The 12843-nt window shown below is 46.8% G+C and overlaps 2 protein-coding genes across 4 annotated transcripts; one reads left to right on the forward strand and one right to left on the reverse strand.

Moving 5' to 3' along the window:
- The first annotated feature begins 13 nt into the window (after nucleotides 1–13).
- IFT20 (intraflagellar transport 20) lies at nucleotides 14–5330 on the forward strand. Of its 3 annotated transcripts, none has more exons than XM_075904855.2 (5): nucleotides 14–167; nucleotides 2244–2372; nucleotides 3359–3444; nucleotides 4320–4423; nucleotides 4896–5330. In XM_075904855.2, exons 1-5 carry the CDS (start codon nucleotides 74–76, stop codon nucleotides 4975–4977), a joined length of 495 nt encoding a protein of 164 aa, XP_075760970.1. In that variant the 5' UTR covers nucleotides 14–73; the 3' UTR covers nucleotides 4978–5330. The 3 variants fall into 3 exon arrangements, with proteins under 3 accessions (XP_075760970.1, XP_089628283.1, XP_075760971.2); XM_089772157.1 differs by lacking the exon at nucleotides 14–167 and adding an exon at nucleotides 222–394; XM_075904856.2 differs by lacking the exon at nucleotides 14–167 and adding an exon at nucleotides 402–534.
- A 166-nt stretch (nucleotides 5331–5496) lies between these two features.
- Nucleotides 5497–12843, reverse strand: TMEM97 (transmembrane protein 97). Its single transcript, XM_075904854.2, has 3 exons — nucleotides 12681–12843; nucleotides 9992–10136; nucleotides 5497–8481 (listed from the first exon to the last, which is right to left on the reverse strand). The coding sequence occupies exons 1-3, from the start codon at nucleotides 12801–12803 to the stop codon at nucleotides 8231–8233; spliced, it is 519 nt and encodes a 172-aa protein (XP_075760969.1). The 5' UTR covers nucleotides 12804–12843; the 3' UTR covers nucleotides 5497–8230.

The following is a 12843-nucleotide window of genomic DNA, read 5'->3' on the forward strand; positions in this document are numbered from 1 at the left end:
CGGGGCCGGCCCATTGACACCACAGGCATCGCATGCCACAGGTCTCTGACTACCAAGGACCACAGTCCCCAGCATGCACCGGGGCCACCTGCCCGCAGAGGCCGCAGCCACCAGCATGTCAGAAGGTCGCCACCGCCTCAGGACTACAAGCCCCAGCATGCACTGGGGTAAGAGAAACGGCGCGAGAAGCGCTCCCCAGCGGGCTTGTGCCCCCGTCGGTGCGTGCGGCGGGGCCAGGGGCAGGCTGCGGCCGAGCGGCGGCAGGGGGCTGAGCCGAGCGGGCTCTGCCGCTGTCTCCAGCCGCGCCGAAGCGGGGGCGGGTCCTCTCCGGGCGGGCGCCGCGTGGTGGGACTACAGCTCCCGTGATGCACCGTCCCCCCTCCCCCCGGGAATGGTACGGTCCGTCCCCCCTCCCCCCGGGAATGGTACGGTCCGTCCCCCCTCCCCCCGGGAATGGTACGGTCCGGCAGATACCGGCGCTGTCGCCGTGGCAGCCGGAGGCCGCAGCGCCCTGCGAGCGGGGGCGTCGGGCAGGTACGAAGCGGCCGCGCGGCGGCTCCCGAACGCCTGGAGACGGGTCAGCCCCTCCCCCCCCCCCCCCTCCCTAGTTAGGTCAGCCATGCCCCCCCCCCAAGCCAGGTCAATCCCTGCTCCCCTCCCCCCCCCGCCAGTCAGGTCAGGCCAGCTCAGCCCCTCCCCCCCCCCCAAGTCAGGCCAGCTCAGCCCCTGTCCCTCCTCCCCCGGTGTCCCCCCCCACAGCCACGTGGGCAACAGGCTGGCTTTGTCCCCCCCCCCACACACACACCCCTGGGCACTTGGTCACTTCAGCCAGCGGCATAAAAAGCCCCGGGGAGGTTAAGCAGCAGCTTCCGTCCCTGGGACAGCAGGTAAACTGAGGCACACAGTGTTCCCGGGACTTGGCAGCAGTCAGGGAGCAGGCCCTTGGCTTTACTTGCCCCACTCCACTTTCCTGTTGTGCGACAACACTGTGGTGAGCTAAGGGCGCGGGGGGAGAGATGGGGAGAGGGCCGACCACGGTTGCCTCAACCCCAAGGCTTTTCTGACACTGTCACTCTCAAACTTGGTCTGGGACTAGCAGCCCCAAATCCGTCCCATGCACTTGGATCACGGCAGCACTATGGTAAACATGCTCCCACGGGGTCCACACTAGCTTGGTTGTCATTGCTGCCCAGGGTTAGAGCAGGGGGGGGGGGGGGAGGGGAGAAAGCCTTTGTGTAGACAAGAGCAATTGTTTTCTAAGGTTTTCTTCAAGATTCCCAACTCTCTGTGGAAAGCCTGCCCTCTGTGGAGAAAGGCTAGATGGGAGTGGGCATGTGGTAGCAGACAAAGTGAGATGACATTTGCCTTGGGGAGCATTCCTCACCCCGGCTGTCCATTACTGCCTTGCTCTGTGACCTTGTGACAGCTCCTCTATACATTAAGCTACCAGGTTCTGATCAGCATCATAACCTCTGCCATGTAGTGTATCTGCTCAGCACGCATGTATGCTAAAGCCAGTCAGCTTCTTTGCATGAAGTGGCACCAGGCCAGATGAAGTGCTAGCTGTCGACCTCGAAACACCCACCCTGGGGAGAGAAGCAGCTTTGGGCGTATCCAGGCAGCTGTTTCTCATTGTGTCATGTTCCAGTTGCCCTAACTTTCCCTGTACACAACCAGCTCCTGGGGCTCACGCAGGGACCATCATACTGTCATTCTTCCTGGACAGTGGGATGGGACTCAATGGCTGCGTCTAGATTGGCATGATTTTCCGGAAATGCTTTTAAATGAAAAGTTTTCCATTAAAAGCATTTTTGGAACAGAGCGTCTAGATTGTCACGGACGCTTTTCCGCAAAAGCACTTTTTGCGGAAAAGCGTCCGTGACAATCTAAACACGCTTTTCCTCAAAAAAATCCCGATCGCCATTTTTGCGATCGGGGCTTTTTTGCGGAAAACAAATCTGAGCTGTCTACACTGACCCTTTTGCGCAAAAGCTTTGCGTAAAAGGGACTTTTGCCTGAACGGGAGCAGAATAGTATTTCCGCAAGAAGCACTGATTCTTACAGGAGGAAGTCAGTGCTTTTGCGGAAATTCAAGCGGCCAGTCTAGATACAGCCAACACCTTTATTTTTAAAGTTCTGTCTTGCTCTGATATGAGCTCTGGGGTCTTAGAGTGCAATTTGAAAATGGCTGCAAGTTTAATGCTCTTATTTGCATGCTTTTTATCTTTAAAACGGATGTCTAGATATGGCCAAGGACATTCTAGGCGATGCAAATCTTCACTTTGATGAGCTGAATAAATTACGAATTTTGGATCCGGAGGTTGCACAGCAAACAACTGAACTCAAAGAAGAATGCAAAGCTTTTGTAGACAGTAAGTTCTTCCCCTTTTTTTACTTTCCTTGGTCAAGCTCTCAATCCTACTAAATACCGTACCAGCCTCCTGTTTCCAGAGCTTCACTGCACCCAACCCCTCCAGAGTCTCCCCAGTGCCAGCCCCCAATATTAGCCCCATCCTCAGAGTACCACAGTGCCAGCCCTGCCCCTATAGCCACCCTACACTACTAGCTCAGCCCCCAAGCACTAGTCCGCCCTCCCCCCCCCACCTAGCCCTGCACTGCTGCCTGCATCACGGCTGCTCTGGGGATTGGGGTACACTGCCCAGCGCCACCCCTCTTGTTGCAGCTGTTGGGAGAGGCGTGTCCTGGGCCGGGCAGGGGCGAGGTCTCCTCCAGCTGTGGAAGAGCGGTTCCCTATGCAGCGGGAGGGCCGTGTGGCGCAGGGTCTCCTCCCAGCCACAGACCAGCGCTTCCCTGCGCAGCAGGAGGGGTGCGCAGAGTGGCTCCGTGCGGCCCTCCCACCACGCAAGGAAGTGCTCTTCTGTGGCTGGAGGAGACCCCTCCGCCTGGCGCTGATTAGCTGAGAGGCAGGGCAGGCCCGCCTCTCCCAACAGCTGCAACAAGAGCACCATGTACCCCAGCCCTGGGCCCCAAGAGCCGCCGCGGCCCGGCAGCCAGAGGTCTGTGGCCCGCCTGGCAGTTGGGAACCGCTGTGGTAGGGCACCTATTCTTGTATAGGCAATGACATCTCTTTTTAAATATAGATCTAAATAAATAACAGAGGGAAGGAAGACTGAGAAGACAAGAACCTAATCAGTACTTAATGGCCTTTCATTATATTTTTCTCTCCGTCTTTTGTATAGAAGTCTTATAGTAAACATTCCTAATACAAGCTATTTAACAGTGTTAAGGATATAACACACAAACCCTGGATAAAAGCACACCAGTGCTATGGTATAAGAATTTTGGTCATTTTGACAAACACTTCTGGCTTAAACACCACCATTTTTTCCCCTTTCAGAAATTGCAGAGTTTCAGAAAATAGTGGGTAGCTTAATAGAACTTGTTGATCAACTAGCAAAAGCAGCTGAAAATGAAAAGATGAAGGTACTGTACATGAAATTATTGGTTCCTGAAGTATTCTGTCCTCTACAAAACACAGTAGCCCCTGCCTTACCTGTGTGTGATTTAAGCAATCTAGGTGGTTATTCAATTGATATGATAGAGATTGTTTTAGGGATCTTTTAAGTGGTCGAGCTGTTAACACCTATTTTTGGATTAACATCATAGTTATCCCTCCCCAAGGGCTTAAAGGACTACTGCTAGCCTGTGGCACACAAACAAGCAAGCTTCAGGTCATTCCTGGTGCTTCCCCTCCTCCCCCCAACCCTACAGCTGATCCATTAGATTTGCATGTAAATAGCAGATTTCTTCCTTCTAATCAATCTTGTCCTTCTACCAGTTCATTCAATGGGGCCAAAATTGAGTGCATGGAACAGTAGGTTTTAATGAGATGTTGGGGACAGCACCATCACTGAAGACATGTGGCAGAAGGAAGCAGCTGATTAGAAACAAAGCGGTTTTGTTTGTACACATCTCAATAGCTACTTTTGCAATCGCCACACTTGTAGAAATACATGTTACTGGGATCTCTACTTTTTAGGTCAGTCTAGAAACAAGCATGAACATTTGTTGTTTAAAAAACCATGTATATAGGACAAAACTTATTTATCTAGGAAAAGGTTCAGAACTAATGGTCAATTCTGTGCTTAAATATCCGTTGCCCCAGTCATCCAGAGGTCAAGTAATATGTTTAGACTTTGCACTTAGTCACAGTAATGAATGTTTGAATGGCAGCTCTAGGAAGCCGTTATCTTCCCTTGAAGTCTAATTATTCAAACCCCTTGGACAAATGACTTGTTAAAAATGACAATAGTAAAAACCGAGAGCACTATTACTAAAACCCAGTCTTGGTTCCATAGGCAATTGGTGCCCGAAACTTGTTAAAGTCTATAGCGAAACAGAGAGAAGCCCAGCAGCAGCAGCTTCAGGCTTTAATAACAGAGAAGAAAATGCAGTTGGAAAGGTAAGTTAAGATGGCCTGTGAAGCCAAGACCAATAGTTTTCCAGGAGTTTTGGTTTGACATTTTGAAAGGATAAATAGTAACAACAAAGAGTTACACACACAGCATCAGGACTGGGCTAGATGACCTCTCAAGGTCCCTTCCAGACCTAAAACAATGGTCCTATCGGTGCTCTTCAGTGGTTGTTCTTTATATAAGGAAACTGGACCTCAAGCTCAGTGCCTGCCTGCCGAGCGGTTTCCCACAATAAATCTGATATATGAAACACCTGATGCTATTGATATTTTCCCCCATGCACAACATTGGACACAGTTTACAAACTTTTTCTAAAGCTGACATGTCAGTACAGGCAGCAAGTCAACTGCGTAGACATTGTTGCGTTCTCAGAGTATCACTGGTTTTGTGGATTAAAATTGTCCCAATATTTAAACTCTAAATACAGGTTGTAAGCATTCTCTGTGTCTTTTTTTTCAGATACCGAGTGGAATATGAGACCCTTTGTAAAATAGAAGCTGACCAGAATGAATTCATCGACCAATTCATTTTTCAGAAATAAGGATTTAAGACCAACACCAACTCCCTTGGCAAATTTGTACTTTTCCAGTATCCTAAGGATTCTTATGATAAAGTTTTATATTGCATAGGAAAGATCAAAGCAGTATGCAAAAAGGTTAAAACACTAATTTTTTTTTTTTACACTAGATGAACTTACATTTAAATGGCAAAAGGAGGAGTTTTCTATGCATGTGTAAATAAGATTTCTAACCTGTCTCTTGTTTTAAAAAAAAAATGGTATGGTCCTCATCGTTTGAATTCATTTAATTTTTGAATACTACCTTTACATGTCCCTCCCCCCTTTTTAAGTTTACCATACTTCCTAAGGAATCAGGAAATAAATTATTGTTTTTAGTTTCTTTTTTCAGATTGTTTTTTGAAAGGCCAAAAATCAGCTGCGCAAGTTTTGTATATAATTTAAGAGACTGTTTTCCTTAGATTTAACTAGTTCACTGGATTGTCGCATTAATAGTTTTACCAACTAGAGCTTTTCATGTTTACACAGACACAAATCACAACATTGAGAAGCACCAATAGCTTTTTATTTGGACTGATCAGACAACAATGGCTGTCCAGTTTAAAAAGCCACACACATTCAAATTTGTGACTAACAGAACCCACAAGTGGCAATCCAAAATTCGAAAACATACAGCAGAATTCAAGACAGATTATACCTAAGGTAAAATCTGTTCTTTTACACTTACAGACTGATGTTCAGAATAGCAATTTGTTGGGAATTTTTAACAATGAAACAAGCCACCAGTAACTAAGGTCATGTCTATTCTACATGGAAGATCAGTGCTGCTGCGGTCAATCTTCCAAGTTCGATTTAGCGAGTCTAGTATAGACCCACTAAATCTAACTCAGAAGGCACCCCTGTCGTCCCCCCAGTACTCCTGCTCCTCATGAGGAGTAAGGGAAGCAGATGGGAGTGTTTGCTTCCATTGACCTTCCGCTGTGTGGACAGTGCAGCAACATGATTTAAAATATGTCGACTCCAGCTGCATATTTAAACACAGCTGAAGTTGCATCGCTTAAGTTGACCTTCCGCTGCAATGTAGACCAGGCCTAAGAGACCATCCTGAAGTCTTTGTGACAGAAGCGGCTGTTTTGACAATGGATGTCTAAGGTCAGGCTCCACAATCCACCTTTGGATATCTGACTAGGACAGATCTGATTTTCCAGAAGAGCGGAGCAGCCACAAATCAATAAAGAGCAACAGAAGGTGCTGGTGGTCAGCATCTGAAATAGAAGTCAGGCTGCTTATGTAAGGGTATGTCTACACTTGCACCCTCTTTCGAGAGAGGGATGCAAATGAAGACATTCGAAATTGTAAATGAAGCCGGGATTTAAATATCCCGTGCTTCATTTGCATATTTGCGTTATGGTGCTATTTCGAAATAACAGATGCTGTTAAGATGCGGTTATTTTGAGAGAAAACCCTTCTCTCGAAATAACCCTTATTCCTCATACAATGACGTTTACTAGTTATTTCGAGAAAAGGGTTTTCTCTTGAAATAACCACGTCTTAACAGCGTCTGTTATTTCAAAATAGCGCCATAATGCGAATATGCAAATGAAGCGTGGGATATTTAAATCCCAGGTTCATGTGCAATTTTGAATGTCTTCATTTGCACCCCTCTCTCGAAAGAGGGTGCAAGTGTAGACATAGCCTAAGTGCTTAGGTGGAGTTGTATATTTAACTGTAGGCAACCAAGCCATGAGACCACTGGACCTTGTAATTTGAAGCACAGCACTTGGCTAAATATTCAAATATACTTCCAAGGACAGACTAGGCCTGGACCCACTAAACAATTGACATTGCCGCACTTTAGATGCTGATACTTGCCCTTTGAAAAGAGACTTGACTATAAGACCAGACCACTTGCCACCAGTGTCCAATGGCAACACATTTGCGCATTTCACCTCCGATGTGGCTGCAGATGACCTGTGTGTCAAGCGACTAAAAGGAGGCTGCTCCATCACACAGGTTTGGCTCGGCTTGCTCTCTCCTCTGTACATGGAAATGGAGGAGTGGACAGGCCAAAGCTAAGCGGGGAGGCAGCCGCATGCACAAGGTCATACAAATACTAGGTTTGGGGCCCTGCAAAGGGGACCCAGGGCAAGCTCCCCCTCCCCAGGCAGCCCAGAATGTGGGAAATGTTCACTTCAACTGAAATGGGCTGGGAATCCAAGTAGACTAGTCCCACAAACCCAGCACTGCTGGGAGGAACGCTGCAGATCAGAAGTGGTAAAATATCCCTGCTCAAACCAGCAAGGAAAAGATTTTAGGACCCTTTGGGAAGAGAGGTGCTTTACAAAAAGCAGATGCATGTCTCAGAAACCCACTTCAGAGGCAGGTTTTGAAATGTACTGACAGCTGATTCAGCTTAATAATAAAATATGGAGCTGGGAGAAGCAGACTAAAAGAGCATGGGGTAGTTTGAGCTGGTTTGACAATGACACATAAGAGGGTGTTTGAGATCTTGGCGGCAGCCTGGAACACTGGGCAAGGCGCAAGATCAAAAACGTAACGAAAGACCCAGCATTTTGGCCAACAAGTTCAGAGTTACAGAATCGTAAAACTTCAGCAACTGCATGATTTGGACAAGAATAGCCAGTTGTATTTGCGCATCTGCCGTAAGAATCTAGCGGGCCAAGTTCTGCTCTCAGCACTACCCAAGTCAAAGGGATTGTGGATATGGATCTATGGGCAGAAACAGCCCCTGTTTTTACTGCAAATAAAAATGATACCTAATAGCACTTCCTCCCTCACATCCTCTTTGCTCCCCAGCTGCTTGCAGTTGATTAAGTCATAACACTGTAGGATTGTGCAGCCTCCAGCAGGCCTTATTTTTAAACAGAAGGAGGGATCAGGGGTTTCTCACATGGGTATATTTACCATGGTCTTTTGAGAAGGAGAGCGGTTGAAAGGGAGGCAGAATATGCAAATGCACTCTTGTATCTTCAATATTGTGCATCAAAGGCTGTACCGATTGCTAGCACGGATGAAAAAACACTTTGCCAGCAGCAGTGAAGCTAGGTCCCGTTAGCCACAAACAGGTATAGCTTAGGCAGTTGCTACTGGGACCCTTCTTTTGGGAGGAGCAAGGACCTTCAGCCAATTCAAGTCTTCCATTGGGAATTCAGTTGCGTTGAAGGAGCAGACTGTGCTAGACGGGCATTTATCCCACAGGATTGAGAGGGGCCAGAGACCAGCTGGGGCTAGCTGCTTAGTCAGTTTCCATTTGCCATTATTTCTTTTTCCTTTTCTCCACTGGGTTGTACTGGGGGCTGTGCAGCATGGTAAGCAGGATCAGAATTGGAATCAGCAAATATGGCACATAGATGGACAACAGAGTAAGGCGTTCCTGCTGAGTCTTGGGACCCAGGTGCTTGGATGCTGCGAAATCATGAAACAGGATGTGTGCAAGGATAGGAACCAGGGTTGTAGCTACGTGAGTGGAGTAGATAATTGCTGGAGTCCGTATCCATTTGCAGCCACCTGTATTTGAGCCAGAAAAAAAAGCATAAACAACATTTGTTTGAAGGTTCCAATTCAGAAGGCTGCATTCAACAGTGATAGGATAAATACTTTAAAGAGGGTGAAAGTACATTGAGATCTACCTATGAAAGCGGCTATAAAAGAGGGAGGTATTACCAGAAAATTAACCTAGACTGCACAAGCCTCAGTTGCAAGGAATATATGGTAGCAGGAACACTAATCTGTTTGGGTTTTTTTAAATGGAAGAGTGGCAACACAAGGCATGTCAAACAGAAGCTCAGAAAGACAAGAGTCCTGGGACATCACATCAAAGCAAATGGATAAAATATGCCCATCAAAATGTAGAGGATGATGAGTAGTTGAATGACTTGTCCAAGGTCATACAAGAAGTCAGTGGCAGAGCCTGGAATTAAAATGCAGCCGTCACTGGGCTGCATTACTTAGACACATAGGATATTTGGTTTAAAAAAAGGTCTCTGATGTGGAAAAGTATATTCTGCCAGTTTTGATAAGCATCAGTGAAAGAATATTTTGTCCTGTTTTTATTTTAATTAACATTCCTATAGGCTCTATTAGACACTCCTTACTTAGGCAAAAAGCCTACATGTTGAACCTCTCTGGTCCAGCAACATCTGTGGTCCGGCATGATTTCAGTGAGCTGGCTGTCCACTTTATCATGGGTGTGGCCAAGTTCTCCACGGTCCCATTCAGTTTGTTTGTAGACACCAGTCCTGGCTCGGTGTTCTGTGCTGTTCTTGAGCTCTAATTTACCCCGAAATGTCTTCTAAGAGACCAGGAAGCAGTGGGAGTGTTGGCGATGCTGCTAGCCCAGAGTGGGCAAGAGCCTGTCCGTGGGTCGGATCTGGCCTACCTAGCTCTTATCTGATCCACCCGGCAGTTCCTGACCCCGCCCCCTAGCGCTTTGTCTGGGAGCCAGGCACCTTCCCCGTGGCTGCCTGAAAATGGCAGCTGCGAAAGGTGCGAGCCGTTTAAATAGATGCAGTTGAAAGGTCTCGCGCAGCCCCAGCTCCCTGGCCACACGTTAGCAGCGAGGCTGGGAGCAGCGAACCCTTTAAATAGCAGGCGTTGAAAGGGCTTGCAGCTCCCACCCCCGCTAACATGATGCTTGTGAGCAGCGGAAGAAGTGCGAGCCCTTTTAACGTCTGCTATTTAAAGGCTCCGCCTCTTCCACCCAAGGCCCCGCCCCTTCCTGGACGGCCCGCAACCACTTCACAAATTTTTGAAGTGGCTCCCCTTCAGAAATTATTGCCCACCCCTGTGCTAGACAATATTGATCTCCTATGGTTTGGCAAATTCCTTGGTTCAGCACGGTCAGGTCTGGAGTGTGCCCGAGCAGAGAGGTTCAACCTGTAGTGAAAAGCCAGGGCCCATACAGGATGTATTTTGTAATGGCGTAAATGTACAGAATAAATGTTCTGTGCCACATAACATGACTATTTGCAACAGGATTGCATTCACAGTATTGTTCTGTCATTCCTGCTGTACCAACCTTTGAAGAATGCATAGGCTGCAATGGGAAAGAAAGGCATTTGTAAGAAGGCTTCACAATAGATACATGACTTAAACCATGCAGGAGGCTCCAGCATCATGGGATCTTTAAAGGTAACCGCATACCACTTTAACAACTCCGTCAGCTTAAGAAAAAAAACACAACAGATTAGCACATTTAACGTTAATGGCAATTAGAAACAACAAGGCATTCGAAATGATCCATTAGGTGGCGTCATTATAGCGAGAGGAACATTTTTAAAGAGATAGTCTCGTTTGGAGGCTTCAGCTGCATAACTATTAGCGTTAATGGGAATTAGGCTGCTAACACTTCGCCAGGGTGAAACCTCTTTTTAAGCATACATTAGATTCCCCAATGTTTATTCCATACGGTCACAGGATTATTTCAGCTTTACACACAGCCTGCTGCCTCGGACGTCAACAGCAACAGACAGCTCCTGAATCCTGATCTGTCTTTTTCCATGCAGGAAGCAAGGCAGGTTTACTGGAAAGCGGAAAGATCCTTGAATTCCACTCTTCCTTCCCTGCCCCTGTGAGGCCATGCGGAACCTGATTTACAAAAGTGTTTGCACATTCCAAGAGGCAAACCGGTGCCTAGTGGAATTCACAAAAGTAGGTTTGTACAGTGCCTAGCTCAGTGTCCAAATCCACCCCGGGGTTCCTAGGCACTAGGACAATAAATAAGAGGTGCTCAAAGCTTAATCCTGACTTAGGTGCTTTGTAACACCCATTAGGCCCCATCTGCATCTTTTGGGGCTTAAATCCCTGTATATATCTGGCCTAAATGTGTTTACACAGTCCAATAAAAAAGGTTTGGTCCCAGCTCCCAGTGCAAAAAAGTTAAGTGTCAGAATGACAGGAAAATAAATGTAAACGCTATTTCCTTAGGAGTCCTTTGGTTGAAAGTCCATTGATATTTGCTAGTTAATTTTTAATTTAAATTTGGCTTCTAAAACAGAAGAAGCCACCTGATGGACCAATAGCAGAGAGAAATCAAGTTGACTAAGTAAGCGGCTGCGTGACCAGTCCCAGTCTCATGCAGATAATCGAAACTTAAAATTGTCTGAGCTAATGACCCCCTGTCCCTGGCTATTCATTCAAATTCATAATCCCTATATTGATCAGCCTGCAGTGACGAAAAAGGAGGCTTTTACAAATAACTAACTGGAATGGTTACATGAAACACAACTGGCTCTCCATTATCTCTGCCCCTCACATGCAGGAGGGAAGAGCATAGAAAACAAACATACTGAATCAGGAGGTCAGAATTACAGAGCTCACTCAATGAGCTCCGCTCTGAACTCTTCCAGTCTCTCTCAGACTCTGGTACCGTTTTAAGGACAAGTAACACATGTTGCTTTCCTGGATGCAGAAAAATCTATTTTAATCAACTAGATATTCAGGTAGTTCTAGGCCGGTTGGGTTTCACCTCTGCAATAACACACATGCATCTGACGAAGTGGGTCTTTGCCCACGAAAGCTTATGCTCCAACACTTCGGTTAGTCTATAAGGTGCCACAGGACTCCTCGCCGCTTCTACAGATTCAGACTAACACGGCTACCCCTCTGATACTGCAATAACATAGTAGGCTGGGAAATGGGGATGTGAAGGGTTAACCAGGTGATGCTTAAGCTGTTAACTGGTGGCCTGGCCAGGCTGAAGCAGCCCCTACCCCCACATGCAGGATCCTAGCTAACTGGTTAAACTTAATGTTTAACCAGTTAACTGTTTACATGGGATTTTATGTCCCTATTAAGATGATAAAAGTAGGAGAGATTTTTAGCAGGGAGGTTTCTTGCTGTTGTCTAACCATTGTGTAGATTTAAATGGCTGAGGAATCTTGCACAGATTTCATTTGATTCTGTGAACAATTGTCTTGTGTTCACAATTGTCTTGTGAACTGATCACAGCAAAATGTATCCTCGTGACCCCGCTCTAATGAGCTTGGCAGCAAAAGGAAGTTACGCTCTCTATGGCTGTGTCTAGACTGGCAAGTTTTTCTGCAAAATCATCTTTTACGGAAAAACTTGCCAGCTATCTACACTGGCTGCTTGAATTTCCGCAAAAGCACTGATGATCTCATATAAGATTGTCAGTGCTTTTGCGGAAAAACTCTGCTGCTCCTGTTCGGGCAAAAGTCTTTTTCCGAAAGACTTTTGCACAAAAGGACCAGTGTAGACAGCAGAGATTTCTTTTCCGCAAAAAAGCCCCGATTTCGAAAAGTGCTTTTGCGGAAAAGTGTCCTGCCAATCTAGATGCTCTTTTCCGAAAATGCTTTTAACGGAAAACTTTTCCGTTAAAAGCATTTCCGGAAAATCATGCCAGTGTACACGTAGCCTATATATGCACTTAATACTATATAAAAGCCAAGTGGGAATGTAAAAAAACCCTTACTCTAGGGCTGTGAATTAACAGGAATCTCGTAGGAAAGATGCAGCAAGCGCAGGTTTTTCAAGCCAAAGGCGAAGCACACACATACATTGCTATTCAACCCCTTGTACGGAATGAATTCCCCCTCAAACTCCTGTATCCGACAAATCGCTACAGATTTTGCACAGAGCCCCACCCCCCCACACACACGGTACGTCGCTGAGAGACTCTTAGCAGCATAACACTCACAGACCCTCCTCCCCACACACACATTTGCAGAGATTTATCAGCTACTTACGCTCTGCGGGTAGATGCCAGCTCCAGGGACAAGAGCTTGCAGGTCTATCATTAAAGTGATGGGAATGTGAGTGAGGAAGTACAGGGCAAAAACCCACTCCAGGAAGCCTGTCACCCCAGCCATAGTTTTCCTGGTTGCAGCTGCAGGAAATCAGCTTGTAAGT

The sequence above is a fragment of the Pelodiscus sinensis genome, chromosome 21, assembly GCF_052426305.1.
Source record: "Pelodiscus sinensis isolate ZL-2025 chromosome 21, ASM5242630v1, whole genome shotgun sequence".
Lineage (NCBI taxonomy): Eukaryota > Metazoa > Chordata > Testudines > Trionychidae > Pelodiscus > Pelodiscus sinensis.